Here is a 19,548-nt window from a genome sequence, read left to right as displayed (position 1 = left end):
GTCAAAATCATGTCTGACCCACTCCATGTCTCTCGATATATTGCGCATCCTATCTTACTCGTGCTGTTCACTTTTCATAATCTGTGTTAAAAAAGTTATTGTGTGCACATCCCACCTTCTGGCAGGTGCTGGACAAAAAAGGACTACTAAAGTGAAAAGACTGTAATGTCCGCAACACTGCTACTTACTCCCATATTTTAATAAAAAGGCAACGTTTCGACCCTACTGGGTCTTCTTCAGGCAAATGGTAAAACACATTTGATACAGAGATATATAGGCCTTACAATCAACTAACCCAGCCTGTGATTACAAATTAGCTTGATTGGGTCTGAACAAGCCTAATAACCCCACTCATTACTTAATTAAGAGAACACTTGCATAGAAAAAACAATCAACATACACAGGAAACCATTCCATATATACAAGTTAACCCCAAAAAGATTTTACAGTATAGTAGGCCTACAGACTCTCTCATGGGCGTCATATAAGGGGGGAAAAGTTAGGACAATTCCAAGGGCCCATGACTGACAGGGGCCCCAACAAATAAGTAAGAACTAATTTAACATTTTATTATATTATACACAGTGCTTTAAGTGGGCCGGTACGCGCCGGTACTCAGTACCGCCACTTCCAAATATAGCTCTTGAGCGTACCGCCACCTGTCCGTGCGCCCAGAACGTGCTTTTAGCGTACCGGTACGCTCGTTTGCACACCTGTTTTAATCCTTTGTCTGCGCTGCCGCTTTACTTCACAATGCACGCTTCCTCCTTGTTTATACTTTCGCCTGGCTCCGCAGCGCGAGTCTCCGCAGACTGCGCGTGCAATCCGCGCACCTCCCCAAACGGACGAGGTGTTTATACCTATTTTTTACAGTCTGTGGTTTATACTTGACGCGCTCGCCGTTGTACTATTCTTTGAAACGATAGGGGGCGACTCGAGTAATTGTCCTCTAAACCATCAGGAATCAGCGGTGAGAAGATGAAAGCTATAGCTATACACACGTGACAATGTTTATTTTAGTACACCACCACCAATAACACACTACAAACAGAATCGTGTAAAACCCAGTAAACCCTGAGATTATTACTCGTGACAATAAAACAAAATATATGGATATGAGAATGTGTATACAAAATAAATCAACAATATCTTATATTTTCTAATTTCACTAAATATTTCATTAAGTTTCGTGAAGATTTTTACTAAACATGGACCTTTATGTTCATTAAAAATACCTTTTATGCTATTGTATGCTCATTTTTTTAAATGTAAGCAACTAATTTAGACTTGCAAACTGGGTGCCGGTGTGGTGAGAAGTTCGAGCTCGTTATTTATGTTCATTAGCTCTTTCTACAGTAGCTCTTTCTAAGGGTATTTTGTCAATACCATTTTGCACATTTTATTTATGTTCAGTAGCACTTTCTAGCTCAAACAAATCCACAAACTAATAAAAGGATTTATTCTTTTTTATAAGGTCGTCTGTTGACTGCTGTATATAAAACCCCTTCAGTTGTTGTTACCTCAGGGGAGGAGGGGAGTCAGCAAAAAAAATAAAAAATAAAAAAAAAATAATTTATAGAGTACCGGCACCTCTTTTGGGCCACTTAAAGCACTGATTATACACTATATAAACCATCATCGTTGAGTATATTTCAAATAATAATAAAATGAATGATGTCTTTGATTTTACTCAATACAAGTTAAATATCCCCATTGATCAAAAAGTAAACATTCAAATTGAACGACCACCCCCCTGTATCTGCATGAAATGGTTTGGTCCTGCCTTAGCGTGCGCGGTCTTTTGCAGACAGTCAGTCGATGCGCCAGAAACACAGCCACAATGTTGCATTGTTAAAAGAAAAACTGGTTTTCAAAAAAGGAAAGAGAAAAAAGACAGGTAAGACAAAAGAAAGGGTGTCAATCTGTAACCCAGTTTTTCCCCAAGAAAGGTGGGTAGCCTTTAGTCTGTGAGTTGTCCATAGTGAAATAAGCTAGCTAGCTGCAGGCTAGTGTTAGCCTACATTTATTTAACATTTAATCAGTGCAGCGAAACGTTTAGCAAGATATTCATATTAAATCATTGTCCATGCCTCTTTTAGCAGACTTAACAGACGAGTCAGCAGCACCCCAGTCTCCCCATAACTGCACCCCCTCCCAGTCCCAGTGAGGAAGGTGAGCAGCACTGTGTTAATGACTTTTTTCTCTGACTGTCTCTCTTACTCTTTTTACCATAACAAAAAAGTAAATGAAATATTTATTAATGGCAAATTATTTTCTTACATAATGACCATTGACATAAAAAAAAACAAAAAAAAAACAACCTCCTGTCTGTACTGGATGCAGTTAGAAACAATGAGTAGCTTACCTCAACCTGCATGTAAGTTAAAGACAATATTACAATAATCCAGTTTGATGCGTTCATTTAGACAGAATTTTGGCCTTTGAATGACATCTATAAATACACACTTTATTATTCCCATTCCAAACCTCAAAACCTATTGATTTAGTGATCACTTGATCTGTTTTGTAGCACTATAATAACCCTGATGTGGAAATTCTGTTTTACACGTCAACTTTATTTTGTTGTTGGCATATATGTGCAGTTAAGTAAAAAAAATCTGCTGTTTTCATTGTTTTGAGATTATGATGTTAATTTATTTTAATTAAAAAGTTAATATATATTTCGTTTTTCGTTTTTTTTTTTTTTTAATCTGTCATTAATTTTACAATAATATGCATTTGAGACTGTAAAGGACTGCCTTAAGGACATTTTATGGTGGCTTTTAGTAAATATTGTGCTAATACTAGTATTGAACTACAAGAAGCAAGACAGTTGCAAGCCTTTGATTAGAGTTATGTTATGCTTTTGATGGAACAGTTAGGTCCTAGAGATGTGCTGACAACAGCTGCACAGAGTGGTCCAATTAGATTTTTTTTGTCATGGGGCCCAAAATTCCCTGTACAAATTGCTGCACATTAATTCTGAATTTTACACACACAAGTTGAAAGGCATTTGTTCAAATCAAGTTCATGGATAATTGTGCGTGCATTTATTAATCATGATACGAAAATCATAGCAAAGTCAGATGATATGAACGCAACGTTTAATTACACGTTAAGCATTTTCCTCCCATAGAAAACCATTATAAGAACACTTAATGTGGCTTAATGCAGATTAGAATGTCCCCTTATTATGTCGAAATAACGAGATATTATGTCGAAATAACGAGATATTATGTCGAAATAACATATTTTATGTTGAAATAACGACTTATTATGGTGAAATAACGACTTCTTATGTAAAAATAACAAGATATTATGTTGAAATAACAACTTAATATCTCGAAATAACAAGATATGTTTTTGTTTTTTTTTAAATGCGGTTCAGGGCATTGAACCCTCCCTAGCGCCGCCCATATATACAAGACCAGACAAACAAGTCCTCAGAATTAAACTCTAGAATAGACCCCTTTTCAGTTGGTAAACATGGTGGTGTTTTTTGTGGGCGGAGCTTAGGTGGAGGCAGAACGATCCCTCTGGCCGCTTCACTAACGTTAGTTTGCAAGTTTTGTTTTTTTGACAATGACTGGAGAAAATCTATGTATTTGATTACACTTTCTTATCAGGTTCTTCAAAAAGTCTAGTCGCAATCAATCAAAACAATGTATTCAATCATAGATGATTCACAAATAATCACAATAATTTAGAAAACATTATGCGATAAAATTTCAAATTGGAGCCTGTACTCCGTCGATTCTTGCACCCAACAGCACAACAAGATGGCATTTAATAACAATAATAATAATTTAAGCTCCTTATTATGTAGCTGAATCTGTGCTGGTTTGTATTGGCCGCCTCCAATTTTCCCTTTGTTTTGCCACCAGCTAGCGTGCTCTAGTAAGTGTGCATCACATCTTCCTGCCACCACGGCCACGATGCGAAAATACTATTGCAATTCTATTTCACCAGGCGTCTTTATGCTCTAAAAGTGGTGTTTGTAGAATGGTGCACTGTTGCAGATATCGACCCCACGAGCTGTCCCGTGTCGGATGTTTTACGTTTCCTGCAGCACAGGTAGACTACCTACCAAATAGTTAGGCTAGGGGTAGTTGTGAAAGTCGATGCCACGTAAATTCTCAGTTCGCCCATGTAGAGATCGAATATTCAAACCGTTTCTCCAATTTGGTTTTATTGTTTTTCCATTTGGCAGATTAGAACAAAAGGTGATGAAAACAAAAATGTGAAAAAGAATTATGCATGATATCTTTATTTATGTTAATGAGAAGGGTTGAATATGCGATACATGAACGGTTTCTTCTTTTTTCTGTTTAGGGAGAAAAAAAACGAGAAAACTAATTATTGGAAAGTAAGGTACACTGGTCGTTTTGCGGATTTTTAGCCACAAGTAAACAATCTCATTCCTTTTTTGCTATGAGTGCAATAATTAGATAATCAAATTTACAATAACTGGTAGTAAAACGGTAATTTATATCTACTAGGCCTATATCTTAACTCAAATGATCTGTTTCTACCTCAAAATCTAATAATAAAGTGAAATGCCTCAACATTTCATATCATTTCTTGGTTTCACCTCATTCATTTTGCTGATGTTTTCAGATCACCTGTGAATTGCTACTTAACGATGCAATGAGCGTTAAGCATTTGCTCCTCCAGCAATTCTCCCCCTAAAACAATTCACCAGTGAAGCTCCTTCCACAAGAATTTACCAATAAATGCTGGAAGATTTTCATCAGTCTTCACTCTTCAAGTGAAGTAGAACAGCGACAACATCAGGTGTGATCCACAGTCCTGCAGAATGAAACCTGGAGATACTAAAGAACAAAGAGGTTGGTGTTTATTCTTGTGTATTTATTAATGATGCTGAAGAACATTAAGATTATAAAACTTAAAGCAGTCACACAAGCTGTAAAATATATATTGATAATTGTATAAATATATTGATATAAGTTAATCATAGTTATAGGAGGTGTTTTCTTACAGTAATTTTGGTAACACTGAATTGCACATAAACGCAGTCAACGTTTTTTGATTGTTTTCTTATCTTCCCACCGTACTGTAGAAAGGGTCAAAATCCAGCCTGGTCTCAATGTTAATATGTTGGAATTAATAAGTCTAATTTAAAGGTACAAACAGACTTTTTTGTACATTTGGATAGATGCGGAAACTTTCAGTATGGACATTTTGGCAAGATTTAAATATAAACACTGGTTGTTAGAAGGCAGCTGCATGACTCTGAGATGGTGAACAGGATATGGCTGAACTAAACAGTATTTCCACTTGCTGTTGTGCAGCATTAACTACAGTTAAAATGACCGAGTGGATCTCTGTGCTGGTATGAGTGAGTAGAGGCGGAGCTAATTATCATATTTGTGATTTTGTGCATACTAAATGAAGCAAGGGTGTATAATAACATTCAAGCTATTTTAAGGCATGAAGATTTTTTTTCATAGGTAAAAACATTTAAATATGTAATTTTGGTGATCACAGATGAGTTTTAAGGGATACAATTATTTACTACAGGGGACTTTAAAAATATGTACAGTTATAAAGAAAACATAACAGCACCACAATAACTTATATATTGCAAAAATCAAAAGGGGTTCCAAAAGTAATCATGTTATGTTGCAACGCAGTCCTTTCTAAGTTTTGTATGTGGCACAGAGCAGAATTTAAGCTATTAATCGTTGAAAATCTTATCCTGATTAACTCCGTGAAGGCGCACATTTCTCAAACAAACATCAACCAAAACACGAAATGTGCAATCTGTTACAAAGAAGGTGAGAGCCAATGAACGTTTCTGTAAACCCTAACACTCAAAATAATGAATTGGTTTGAGTAGGACAAACTTAATTTAAACTAATTAGTTCAGTCAAAATAACTTTTATGAGTATTTAGCACTTTCTTTTTCTTTCAAGTTCACAAAACTGATATATTTTAAGTAAACTGAACTGTTTCATCGTTTTGAGTTTTATGAAATTATTTATTTTAATTTAGACAAACTCAAGTGTAACAAAAATGTTCACATTGACATTTCACGCTAAGAACAAGCAAAATGTAGGAGTAAAAAATATATATCTGCAAGTTCAGCTTACTTAAATTTTGAATATTTGAAACTTGTATATAAGTTTCAAAGTTAAGAATATTTTGAGGCAATTGATTGCCTTAAATGTATTGAGTTTTGCCAACTTATTCGGGTTTACAGTGCATCACTGCCGTAAAGTGTGTTGTAAAGCTTCTTGAGGCACCAAATTTTTATTCATAATGTATACAGGATTTGATGTTTACTGAGAACATAAATAAATAATATAGAAATAAATATTACATGATAAATAATGGTTAAACAGTTACAGAAATGTTATTTTAAGGTTTTAGAGTGTAGTCTTGTTTAACATTATGCAATCCTTAAAAGTGAAATTCATATTAAACTCCATTTAATAAATGCGACTGAAAACGTCATTGATATGAGAATTGAATACAATAGAATCAATTTGTGCCAATGCCAAAAATAAGAATTTGTACATCTGCTAATTTGTTCATGCAAATAATCATTTACGTTTTAGTGCTGTCAGTGTCAATACATCAATATTCGTTGTTTCAGTGTGTGTGAAAATGTAAGTTAATGTACATGTGGTAGAACCACATTTTATATAGAAATGCACACGCATACTCATGAGATCTCCTTGTAGAATCATGTCTCTTCCAATGCTAATTCTAATTGTAAAATTGTGCAAAATTATGCACCCATTGTATTTTTTGTTTTGTGTTAAGTTTATGTTAGATGGAGTTTTTAATTTAATTTAATAGCTCTCACTACAAAAACATGGGATTTGTTCCCACTAACCAACATTAAAAAAATGGTTTGGAGAATGGAGGGATGGATGAAAATGAATGTTTTTACTTTTCTATTAGACATAAAGGAAGAGAACAAGGAGAGTGAAGAGAAGGAACATCATGATGAGAAAAATGGAGAAAAATCTCAGAGTTCCTCACAAACAGCAAGGAATTTTTTGACAAAAAAATCTTTCACCAGCCCTCATTGTGGGAAGAAAAAAACGTTATGCAAAAAAAGTCGTAAACATCACAAGAAAGTTCACACTGGAAAGAAGCTGCACAAATGTGACCAGTGTGGGAATCGTTTCACACAAAAAGTAAGTCTTATGAGACACAAGCAAATCCACACTGGAGAGAAAGTGCACACATGTGATCAATGTGGGAAGAGTTTCACACTCAAAGAAACCCTTATTAATCACATGAAAATCCACACCGGAGAGAAACCACACGTATGTGAGCAGTGCGGGAAGAGATTCACACACAAACGTTCCCTTGTTGAACACATGAAAATCCACACCGGAGAGAAGCCACACACATGTGATCAGTGTGGGAAGAGTTTCACGCAAAAAGGATCCCTTACTGATCACAAGAAAAGCCACACTGGAGAGAAGCCGAACACCTGTGATCAGTGTGGGAAGAGTTTTGCACGAAAAGGAAACCTTAAGAAACACATGAGAATCCACACTGGAGAAAAGCTATACAACTGTGATCAGTGTGAGAAGAGTTTTGCATATTCAGACAGTCTTAAATTACATCAACGTTGTCATTCAGGAGAAAGACCATTTTATTGTGGTCAGTGTGGAAAATTGTTAATTTCAGCATCAGCCCTGAATAGCCACATGAAAGTTCATACACAGGAGAAGCCTCACGTGTGTTCTTTGTGTGGAAAGAGTTTTAGGCGGCCGAGTAATTTAAAATCACACCAGAAAATACACATCGTGTGAAGGATAATATGTGCGTATAGTGGGAAGACCTTTATTAGAAATGTTTAACTCAAACAGCACCAGAGAATTCACACTGGAGAAAAACCTTACGAGTGTTCACACTGTGACAAGAGATTCATTTGGTCAGGTGAAATGAAAACACATGTGAGGATCCACACCGGAGAGAAGCCTTGTGAATGTGATCAATGTGGGAAGAGTTTCACACATAAAGGAAACCTAGGATTCATATGAAAACCCACACTAGAGAGAATCCGCACACATGTGATCACTGCGGGAACAGTTTCCCAGTAAAATCAAGGCTGATCAGACACCTGAAAATCCACAGTGATCAGTGTGGGATCAGTTTCACACGAAAGGGAGCCCTTAAATTAGAGTGGCCATGAGGACCCGCATACTCAAAAAAGAAAGCATAAATCAATTGCTGCAATTGAAAACACTGAAACTCGTGCTGAATGTGTATAACATGGGAAGCTAAAGCACAAAGAATTGACAACAATATACTGCTTGGTAAATTGAACATGCATTTTTACATCATTTTGTGCAGATGTAAGTTATAATATTACATTGATGTCTGATTAATTCTGCTTGAGTTTTGCTCTTCAGCTTCATCTTGACATTATTGACTATAATTGGCTTACTTGAAACAATCGTATATTTTCTTTTCAAAAACATTGATGATGCATTATTAATAATTAGCAATGTTAATTTTCTCTCATATTTTTGTCAACAGAATGTTTTTTATTAACAATGTTTAATCATTTTCATGAGTCACGGACATAATTTTCGTAAACATCTTTTCTAATGTAGTCATACAAAACCACAAAATGTTATTGCGGCTGGTTCTTCAAAGCTAGCTGGAAAGATAGTTGGCTACACATCTGCATTGATGCGTGTTCTAGTAGCGTGTCGTCTAATACTCTCACACGTTTATTTTATTTTTTTAAATTTTGGGAGGAGTAAAATTTACAAATGTGGTTTCAAGATGCATTTACACTTGTCTCGTTTTATTTGGAATGAGTCTCAGACCACTTCCTGATGTGGTCTGAGAGATCGGATTTAAATCCGTCTTAAAAGTGTTTCAGAGGGCATTTACACCTGGTCTTTACACAATCGGATAGCTATCCATTCAAAGAAAATGCACTAAGTGATCAGGTGTTAACAGGCCCATTGACATACATACACTGTTTTTGTTTTAAAAATGGTCTCACACACAGAAAGGAATCAGAAAAACTGTATAAAGACGAGTGTGATTTGTATTTGCTCTGATGTATTGCTGTTTTTTATTCATCGCAAATTGTAAGAAACAATAAAATTATAGAGCAGTTTTATACACTTTCAGCAGTTTTCTTGACTCAAAGTAATGTTTCTAACTCAAACACTAAAGTGAGATCTGTGGTGATGGTCCTCTAGCTTGTTTCAGGAGTGCCACTGTTAATAGTTCCTGTTTTCACCTCATTCATTATGCTGATGTCTTTAATCATCTGCATAATGTCACTGTAAACCGCCACTTTAAGCTTGTTTCATAGGTTTCAATGGATGAAACAAACTACACCATTACCATTTTTGAAATCTACATGATATAAATCTCTTAACAGCATTTTTTTTTTTTCATTATAGTTTGTGATAAACTGTTTCATGCAAAACTGAATTTGTTTATGCTTCTGTTTAATTATTTTATATTATTCTGTTTTATTACATCATTTTTATAATTGGAAATTAAATATTTATCCAATTTGAATACTTGGTTCTTCTATTTCTTTTATCTGTTCATATGACACATAAAAGTATAAAAAAGTTTATTTTAAATCGACCAACAAACAAAATAAAAATATATAGAATGAATTTGTAACTATCAATCAAATATGAAAATATAAACAAAAAATGTAATGCAGTTTTAAAAATATTAGCAGATCTGCTGTTCCTACCACAGAACTCGAAGCTCCTCCCACAGCAATTCAACAGTGAAGCTCCTCCCACAGCAATTCAACAGTGAAGCTCCTCCCACAGCAATTCAACAGTGAAGCTCCTCCCACATGCAGTTTCGCCTATAAATGCTGGAATGTTCCCATCAAGTGAAGAAGACAGTTGAACACTGAGAACATGAGTGATCCAGAGCCATGCACAATGGAAGATGAAGATAATAAAGAACAAAGAGGTTGGTGTTTATTCTTGATCCATCATTAATGATTAAGGGGATAGTTCATCCAAAAATTTTAATTAGTCCATGATTTACTCACCCTGAAGCCATCCTAGGTGTACATGACATTACTCTTTCAGACGAATGCAATCAGAGTTATATATATATTTTTTTAAATGTCCTGGCTCTTCCAAGCGTGATAAACTGAACTGGGTAAAATCTAGAGCCTGAAACTGAAAATTTCCATGCAATCTTTTGTAAAAAAAAATGATCAATGAAAAGAGTTTATTTAAATTTATTTTATATCTGGTTCAGAATTTTTGAAATGACTAAAGTTTTGAATGTGTAAATTAAGCAAAACCTAATTTAACTGGTGAATGTTTTTCCATTGTTTCAATTTACAAGTTATAAGTAACCAGAAGTTATTTTTCTGAAATTTTGGTAACAGTTTTGATAAATGCATTAAAAAAAACTACAGTTTGTGTAAAAGCTTTTTTGTTAAAACTAATATATCTGAGAGATTGTGTTGGAAACATGGGATTTGTGCCTATCATTTATTTTTTTAAATAAGAACTTGAATATCAATGTGCCCATTTCATGGAAAGTTCCAATGACATATAATTGATTTCATTTTGATATCAAAATTCATCGTACCATTGTATTGTAGTTGTGTTCTGGTGTTATGTTAGTCTTCACTTCCTCATTTTATTTTTTTTACGGATATTGTTGAAGAATTTATTATTCAGATAATAAGTAATTTAGCTATATATTTGTACACTATTATTTCCTCTGTGAGTGACTTTGGTCTGACTTTTGGGGGCTTAAAGGAAGGCTGATGCAACAGAGAATGCTATTTCAGTAAAGTCACATGGTACAAACTATTTCTCAAAATAATCTATAGAATGCATTACCATATTTGGTACAAGGAAGAGTGTGTATATGTTAGCTGGACACTTTTTCTGGAGGCGTTGTTCTGCAGAAGGGCACTCGGCTTTGTTTGATTAATAAACTCAAAGATCTCTGAAGTCATTTCCCTGAAAAGAAAGAACTAAACCACAACAATATACATTTTTATTATTATTTCAGACTTAATGGAACAGAACAAGGAGATTGAAAAACTGAGCAAAGGAGAGGAGAAACAACATCATGTCAAAACTGGAGAAAAATCTTTGAGTAGAGCCGAAAATTCTTGCCTACATTGTGGAAAGAGATTCCCAAACAACAAAAGTCTTCAAATTCACATGAAAATCCACACTGGAGAGAAGCCGTACACATGTGATCAGTGTGGGAAGAGTTTCATACGAAAAGGAAACCTTAATAAACACACGAAGATCCACACTGGAGAGAAGCCACACACATGTGATCAGTGTGGGAAGAGTTTCACACAAAAAGGACACCTTAAGAAACACATGAAAACCCACACTAGAGAGAGGCTGCACACATGTGATCAGTGTGGGAAGAGTTTCACACGAAAAGGAACCCTTAATAAACACACGAAGATCCACACCGGAGAGAAGCCGCACACATGTGATCAGTGTGGGAAGAGTTTCTCATACAAACATAAACTTAATGATCACATTAAAATCCACACCGGAGAGAAGCCGCACACATGTGATCAGTGTGGGAAGAGTTTCTCATACAAACATAACCTTAATGATCACATTAAAATCCACACTGGAGAGAAGCCGTACACATGTGATCAGTGTGGGAAGAGTTTCACACAAAAAGGACACATTAAGGAACACATGAAAACCCACACTAGAGAGAGGCTGCACACATGTGATCAGTGTGGGAAGAGTTACATATACAAAAGAAACCTTGAGTATCACATGAGAATCCACACTGGAGAGAAGCCGTACACATGTGATCAGTGTGGGAAGAGTTTCACGCACGCCATCAATTTTAAATCACATCTGTTTTCTCACTCTGGAGAAAGACCATTTTACTGTGATCAGTGCGGAAAAACATATTTTTCATCATTTTCCCTGAAGAACCACTTGAAACTTCACACAGAGAAGCCTCACGTATGTTCTGTTTGTGGAAAGAGTTTTAGTCAGTCGAGTAATTTAAAAGCACACCAGAAAATACACAGTGGTGTGAAGAATCATGTGTGCTTTGATTGTGGGAAGACCTTTATTACAGATCATGCAGTGAAACTGCACCAGAGAATTCACACTGGAGAAAAACCTTACAAGTGTTCACACTGTTACAAGAGATTCCGTTCTTCAAGAAATATGAAAGAACACATGATCATTCACACTGGAGAGAAACCGCACACATGTGATCAGTGTGGGAAAGGTTTCATACAAAAAAGACGCCTTAATATTCACAGGAAAAAACATAATAGAGACAAGCCACACATGTAAGAACTCACATTGTCATTCTGGACAAAGACAGTACTTTTTTTTGCATTATCCCAGAAGAACCACATAAAAGTTCATCTAAGAATTGAGGAATTAGGAAATGCTTGAAGTGCGACCAGACCCTGAGAGAACAAAAGGACTTCTCTGGAAATTAGCATTTAAACTCACCATTTGTGAGACAAAGTCTCACCTCAGAACACATCTCTTCCCCCTCTTCCTCACTCCCCCCTCTCACATGCTGAGACCACATGTAAATCACCCAAGAAAATGTATAGTTTAATGTGAATGGTTACCACAGAGTATATTTAATGTTTGGTATCATTTAAAATGTCACAGTGCGACTGGTACAAATGTCTCATTTCCAAATAAGTAAAACAAAAGGTAATAAGGTTTTTAAGAGTTTATGGATAACTGACTTACAAAGGAAGGTGGTCTCTCAAGCAAATGGTCACACAACCCCAAAAGGTGTCAACTCTGAATGCAAATGTCTTTTGTTAGTACATGTTTCCATGTGAAAGGTTTGTCTGTATAAGGAAGTGCAGCATGGTGTTCAGGGCCTTTTCTGTATTTCAGATTGGCCCGTGAGGCTCAGCCTCATGTATTTCTTAATGTTGGGTTTGCATCTTCTCTCTATTCCATAGTATTTGATGTTTTGTATCAATTATCTTTTAATTGATTATGAAATTGGCATTATACCTGACATAATAAATTGTTACATTTGATTATTCTAACTGAATTTTACATTATTTTCATTGAAGAGTTATCGGAATAGGCAAGGCAAGGCAAGTTTATTTATATAGCACATTTCATACACAATGGCAATTCAAAGTGCTTTACATAGAAGAAATTAAAATAATTAAAAGGGATAAGAATAATTTCAACAGTTTAGAAAAATAAAATACAGTACAGCACAAACACTCGGACGAACATTGGCACAGTGCTCATTCAGTAAATGCACAGCTAAACAGAAGTGTTTTGAGTCTGGATTTGAATGTGACCACTGTAGGAGCACATCTGATCTCTTCTGGAAGCTGGTTCCAGCTGCGGCTGGCATAATAGCTAAAAGCAGACTCGCCATGGTTAGAGTGAACCCTTGGTATTTCTAGCTGATATGATCCTAATGATCTGAGTGATCTGTTGGGTTTATATTCAGTGAGCATATCTGTAATGTATTGAGGTCCTAGGCCATTAAATGATTTATATACCAGTAATAATACTTTAAAATCAATCCTAAATCTAACTGGGAGCTGCAACTGTCTTATGGTATTTTTGGGAAGGCCAGTGAGGAGTCCATTACAATAATCCAATGAAAGCACGCACAAGTCTTGTCTGGGAAAAAAAAGCATCTAATTCTTGCAATATTTTTGAGATGATAGTATGCTGATTTAGTTATTGCTTTGACATGACTACTGAAACTAAGGTCTGAATAGTCAAACATTCGCTCATAATTAATGATCCACAGATATCATTAAAATCCTTTTCATTTATGGAGTCAGATGAAATAACGAGAGAATACATATTCAAATGTATTGCATTTAATCAAAAAATACTTTGCCTCGAGAAAAGGACAGTAACACGTTAAGACCTTCCGCACTGGTCGGATGCCTCCATTGGGGAGATTTAGCGCGAGCTTACATTCATATAAAGGAGGAGCCTCACATGTTTTTTTAATGGTTGTTTGTGGAATACAAATTCAAGATTGTGTTTAAGATCCATGACATCACATGATAAACTAAGGTGAAAAACATTGGATCGCACTGATACAATGTGAAGGTGAACATTGAAGGTGAACATGATGGTGTCAGTTACTGATTCAATTGAACAGAGATTCCAGTGAGGGAGTTCTGACGGTCTCTGATCTTCTTACTGAGAGTCAGGCTATGTGTGAATGTTTACATGTTACCAGGTGCCATTCAACCAATCAAAGAAAAGATTCATGCTGCAATGCATGCTGGGTGCCAACATAGATCAAAACTCCCAGCATGCATTGCAGCACAGTTGTCCTATTGTTGTCTTCAATTCCATATCTTACTGTTTGCTCTTTTTTTTTTTTTTTGCTGTTGTTTGACTTTTTAGTAGCTTGTTTTGAGATGTTCAGTGTTTATGTTTATCTAAATAAATTTTTTTTTGATTGTCACCATTGTTGAGTCTTGATGTCTAAATGTACCTCAGTGCTCAATGCATCATTGGGAAATGATTTCTGTTCTAACAGCAGTTTAATATTATTTCAGTAATGTTTCATAGATTGAAATTATAATACAACTACCGGTAAGTTAAAATAAAAGTGCATAAACTGAAATTTAGAAAAACATTAGATGATTTTATGGCACTAATTCAAAGGTCATAAACACTTAATTTAACATTGAAACCCTTATGTTCAATGTTAAATTGTCAATCATGATGACCATGATTGATTTTTGTACATCCCAAATAGATTTTGCCTAAATTATATTTATTCCACTCACTTTTTTCACACATGACTGAGATTGAATAAGGTTACTTTCCGCCAATTAATTTCAAAAGTAGCCTATGTCAAAAATAAATGGCACGTAGCACTGGAGATTCTTTCTTGGGAAATTTGTACCTCTTAGTCAAGAATTTGCCATTATGGTCACACAAACATGACAAAGTTTATATTTATTTAGATTTTTTTTAATCTAAAATATATATATATATTTTCAGTTATAGATGCATGAAAATATGTTTGTCAACGTTACATGAATGTGCATACACACAAATATATGCGCCATTACCTAGAAAAACACAAAACAGGCCTATTAGCAAAAGAAAAGTTGCCCTGTGTATCATCACCTTAACATCCACGTTTACTTGAGGCTTAAATCAAACTTCATTCACGCACACATATATGAAACGCTTGCATACACATACTAAGTAGTCACACATACATTTATAGGCCTACTGCTGAATGCTCAAACAGATAGGCTACATTCAATGCACAACGTCACACCTAAAGTCACTCACGCACATACGCGCAAACTCTACACACACGAGACGAGTCATCTGAGACGCAAGCACACACACACACACACACACACACACACACACACACACACACACACACACACACACACACACACACACACACACACACACACACACACACACACACACACACACACAAACTTGCGCACATAGGCTACTCAATGAGATGCGAGCACACACACACAAACTCAGGCACATACTCATATGAGACGCATGCTCACACACCTACATGATGCAGATGATTCTCAGAGTGAACAGAAGTCATTTCAGTGTAAGCGGAAGGCATTTCACTACGCTCAGATCATCATTAAACATGAAGTTGCGAGGGGTCTTTTTAACAGCTTTATTTGTATTTCGCAAGCAGCAATGAGGACGATATAATCGAGTTCTTTAACAGTGTGTTAAGGTGTGCATCAATACAGCAAGATCACGGAGATTCCTTTTAGAATTAGATGACCATGCCAGAACAGTTTACGGTAGGCTATTTCATCTGTAGTTTATCAAGATGCCCAGACTAGGGAACACATTGTTTTTGAGACCTTATACAGATGTATGCACCAAATCATCCACCAGCAGAGTGGCAGGAGAGCAACAGGACCACAACTGGCTCCACCATCATCTCAGATTTACCGCAGGGGTTGCCCAAGCTACGACATTTCACATGACCAGATTTCCCACAGTCTAAGTCATTGGTTGAATTGACAAGGAATTGCATCTTTATTCGGAATAGACCACCACACTTTATTTAGGCACAGACAACGTCTTGGAACAGGATAGGAATTTACATCATTGCCTAACGCTGCTTAACACACTCGTAAGACAGATTTTGCAAAGAACCCCAAATTCTGGCGAGAACTACATCTTGGGACATCCAGCGTTGGAGGGTCCGACAAAGTTGGCAAGAAATAGATCCAGTGAGCCGATCATTCAGAAGCAGACGTGCTATTCGGAGAAGGGTTTATTCGGTACAAACCCCCAATCAACTATGGTAAGTTTCGCAGTTGTTACTTCGCTTTGAAATATAATGATAAAAAATAAACATACTTTTGAATTATTCGTCATATACAGTCTGAATTTATATTGAATCAGTTTAAATTGCATCAGTGTCAGACCCTAATAACTAATCCTTTTTATTACAGACATATAGATGGGAATCATAAGCTGATGAGGTGGAGACTGGTGTTCCATGGGTGTGTTGATGGATACAGCCGTACCATTATTTATATTGATTGTTTAGATAATAACAGAGCATTAAGTGTTCTATCTTTGTTCCAAGAAGGGGTACAAACTTTGGATTGCCATCTAGGGTCAGGTGTGACCATGGCCTGGAAAATGTTGAGGTTGCACGTTAATAAATAGACAAGGTCTCAATAGAAGATCTATTATTGCTGGACGAAGTGTCCACAATCAACGGATAGAAAGATTATGGGCAGTGTTAAATAGAGTTGTATCATACTATTATTCTAACTTGTTCTCTTTCATGGAGGATTTAGGCATGCTTATAATTCTCTTTGTGAGCTACATTTATTCTGTCTCCATTATATTTACTTACCCCGGATCCAGAGGGCAGTTAGAGAGTTCAGGAACATGTGGAACAACCATGGATTATCAACTGAAGGGAGACAAACACCTCTGCAGTTATGGCACAGGGGTATTGTTAGTCATATCTGGCACAACAACAAAGCTGTATCGAGTGCGTTTGAAACTGATGACCATTTTTACATGGAAGAGAATGTACCTGAGATAGTACCAGACTAGAGACCAGAAACAATGTTGTAGTTCCCAACAACAGATACCAACCAAATGACACCACATTGGTAACTATTCATTAATTAATACAAAAAGGGCTGTTAAGAACATTTTCAATGCATCTTAAAGTTTTCAATGTTCTAAAATTTCAAAGTGATGAAAAGTTCATAAGTTTTACTCACTCAGATGTAGTTCTAAACCTGCATGACTTTTTTCTGCAGAATGCAAACAATGATGCTAGGGACTGTCAGCCTTACCATTCACGATTATTGCATTTTATTTTACTTATACATTGAACATGAATGGTTACTAAGGCTGTCCATCCCTAATGTCATTTTTTTGCATTCTGCAGAAGAAAACAAGTAATACAGGTTCTTAAAACAACAGGTTCTGTAAAACATTGCTTGATGTGGACAGATAGTTCGGAACATTGAACTTACAAAATTTTATACAACCATTTCATACAGAATTTGAAACAGTTTTTTTTAATAATAAAACGAAATAGCAAAATAGCAAACATGCTAAAGTAATAAAAATGAAGTAAAACATTTGTAACATTTATCACTGAACTATTATTAAAAGGGATAGTTCACCTAAAAATGCTAATTATGTCATTTACCCTCATTTACATTTAGTCATTTAGCAGATGCTTTTGTCCAAAGCGACTTACAAATTAGGACTAAATTAGCGAGTCATCGTGAAGAGACAAAAAACAATGGAAGAAATGCTCAAAATACGAAGTTCAGGCACTGTTCAGAGTAGCATACCGGTAAGCCCGATAAGCGAGGATTTAAAGGAAAGGTTTTTTTTTTTTTTTATGTTCACGGAAGAGATGGGTTTTCAGATTCTGCATTCCGGATGAGGGTGGGGAGAGCCTTCCACCAGCATGGAACTGTGAATGAGAATGTTCTGGAAATCGATTTTGTGGCTCTCTGTGATGGAACCACGAGACGTCGCTCGTTGACCGATCGTAGGCTTCTGGTAGGGATGTAGACTTGTAGGAGTGAGTGAAAGTAGGAGGGAGCTGAGCCTTTGATAGATCTGTAAGCAAGCGTCAATGCCTTGAACTTGATGCGAGCAGCGAGAGGTAGCCATTGACGTTAGCAATAGATTAGTCAGGGCAGCATAGCTCCGAGTACTCCATGGTGTTGATCGACGCTGATGAGATGAGCGCGTTCACAGAAAATCTGGTGCACACACACTGACGAGCACAAATGGGAGGGTGCTCGGTGGTAGCAGGGGAAGGGCATGAGACTTGTAAACATTCAAAATTTGGCCTAACTGTGCGTTCACACCGCCGCCGGCGAGAGTGGCAAAAGTTGCTTGGTTACAGACGTGTTGGAGCAAGGTTGAAAGTGAAGTCTGCAGGACGGTAGCTCTCCAGGAGTAGGGTTGGAGACCCCTGCTTTAAAGCTTTCATGCAACCAGGCACAGATCATTGACTTCTTAAATGACTATGCAGTCAATTTATAATAATTACTTATTATATTGTTACCTTCTGCATCCTCTAGGTAGTCCCTCCAGAAAGCAATTACTCTGTTCTCATCTGCCCTTTTGTTGCTTCCACTCTCTGACCACCGAATGTCAAACAGCTCATCCATTAAGTCAGCCGTGAGTGAATTTGACTGGTGACAAACACTAAATAAAGCATACATCAACATCACAATTGTGCAACTATTCAATATTGTGTAACATCTTTAATGGATCACCAATCTCACAGTTTGGATCATATTACATTTTGAGTCACGGTTAGTTTTCCCGATCATCTTAAAAAAACAAAAAAAACAAGGGGGTGAGGCAAATGTAACTTTGCTACAACCATAGAGACAGCAGGTATTTATTTAACTTTAAAACCTAATGCACAGATCCAATATAATGAAATACATTTGATTTCTTAACGATTTACGTTCACTTAAGACAAAACCAACAGTGTTTGTGAATGCTTGAGGTATTTGAAAAATGTTGTGCATGTATGTGTCGGTTCAAGCGCAAGAAGACGTGAAATAGAACTTTATTCTGTGCAAGACATCGCGTGAGTGCCGAATTGCGTTCTTTCACCTCTTCTGGCTCTTGAATGTTTTCAAATCACTTGAACGGTTTAAAATGGCAAGATGTGCAAATGATAAACTTTCAATGGTTTGATATGAACCCTGTAATTTTTAAAAAGCCTATACAGTATGTATTGGTACACAATTATTACAAAAAGGTACACAGTGTATGTTCTCGCTAAATTGCTCCCAAATGTAAGATTGTTGTATCATAATAGTAGAATAAGTACCCTTAGTTCTATAATACTTACAGTATAAATATTTTTTTAATTCTCCTGGTTGTTATTCCTTTATTCCCCAAACTTTACATATTGTTCCCTAATACTTACATGCAAGTACTTTATACGTACACTATAATTACCGAAAGTTACGCTGTAAATTTGTCTTAATTACACAGTACTTTCCGGGCTGTAATCTAAAGAGTTACCTTATCAGCCGAGTTACCAACTCTA

The 19,548-nt window shown here is 36.2% G+C and overlaps 2 protein-coding genes and 1 long non-coding RNA gene across 3 annotated transcripts in view; all 3 read left to right on the top strand.

Annotated features, from left to right (window-relative positions):
• LOC309474978 (uncharacterized protein) overlaps nucleotides 1-19,548 on the top strand; it is a 187,677-nt gene that overhangs the window by 152,216 nt on the left and 15,913 nt on the right. The gene's annotated exons all lie outside the window — the stretch shown is intronic.
• LOC309475710 lies at nucleotides 1,801-4,819 on the top strand. The gene is made up of 3 exons (XR_014197799.1): nucleotides 1,801-1,897; nucleotides 2,100-2,172; nucleotides 4,618-4,819. It is a non-coding gene; the product is annotated as an uncharacterized lncRNA (long non-coding RNA).
• On the top strand, nucleotides 9,811-13,077 carry LOC309475612 (uncharacterized protein). Its single transcript, XM_082138465.1, has 2 exons — nucleotides 9,811-9,951; nucleotides 11,020-13,077. The coding sequence occupies exons 1-2, from the start codon at nucleotides 9,897-9,899 to the stop codon at nucleotides 12,297-12,299; spliced, it is 1,335 nt and encodes a 444-aa protein (XP_081994591.1). The 5' UTR covers nucleotides 9,811-9,896; the 3' UTR covers nucleotides 12,300-13,077.

The sequence above is a fragment of the Leuciscus leuciscus genome (genome assembly GCF_965113295.1).
Source record: "Leuciscus leuciscus genome assembly, chromosome: 15".
Classification (NCBI taxonomy): Eukaryota; Metazoa; Chordata; class Actinopteri; order Cypriniformes; family Leuciscidae; genus Leuciscus; species Leuciscus leuciscus.
Note: the sequence above shows the minus strand (reverse complement) of the source record. Positions and strands in the feature narration are given on the sequence as shown.

Bases quoted from the DNA above. Each gene is read 5' to 3' on its own strand.
- LOC309475612 (XM_082138465.1), top strand. From the start codon at position 9,897: ATGAGTGATCCAGAGCCATGCACAATGGAAGATGAAGATAATAAAGAA. The intron at 9,952-11,019 runs GTTGGTGTTTAT...TTATTATTTCAG, and splicing joins AGATAATAAAGAACAAAGAG to ACTTAATGGAACAGAACAAG.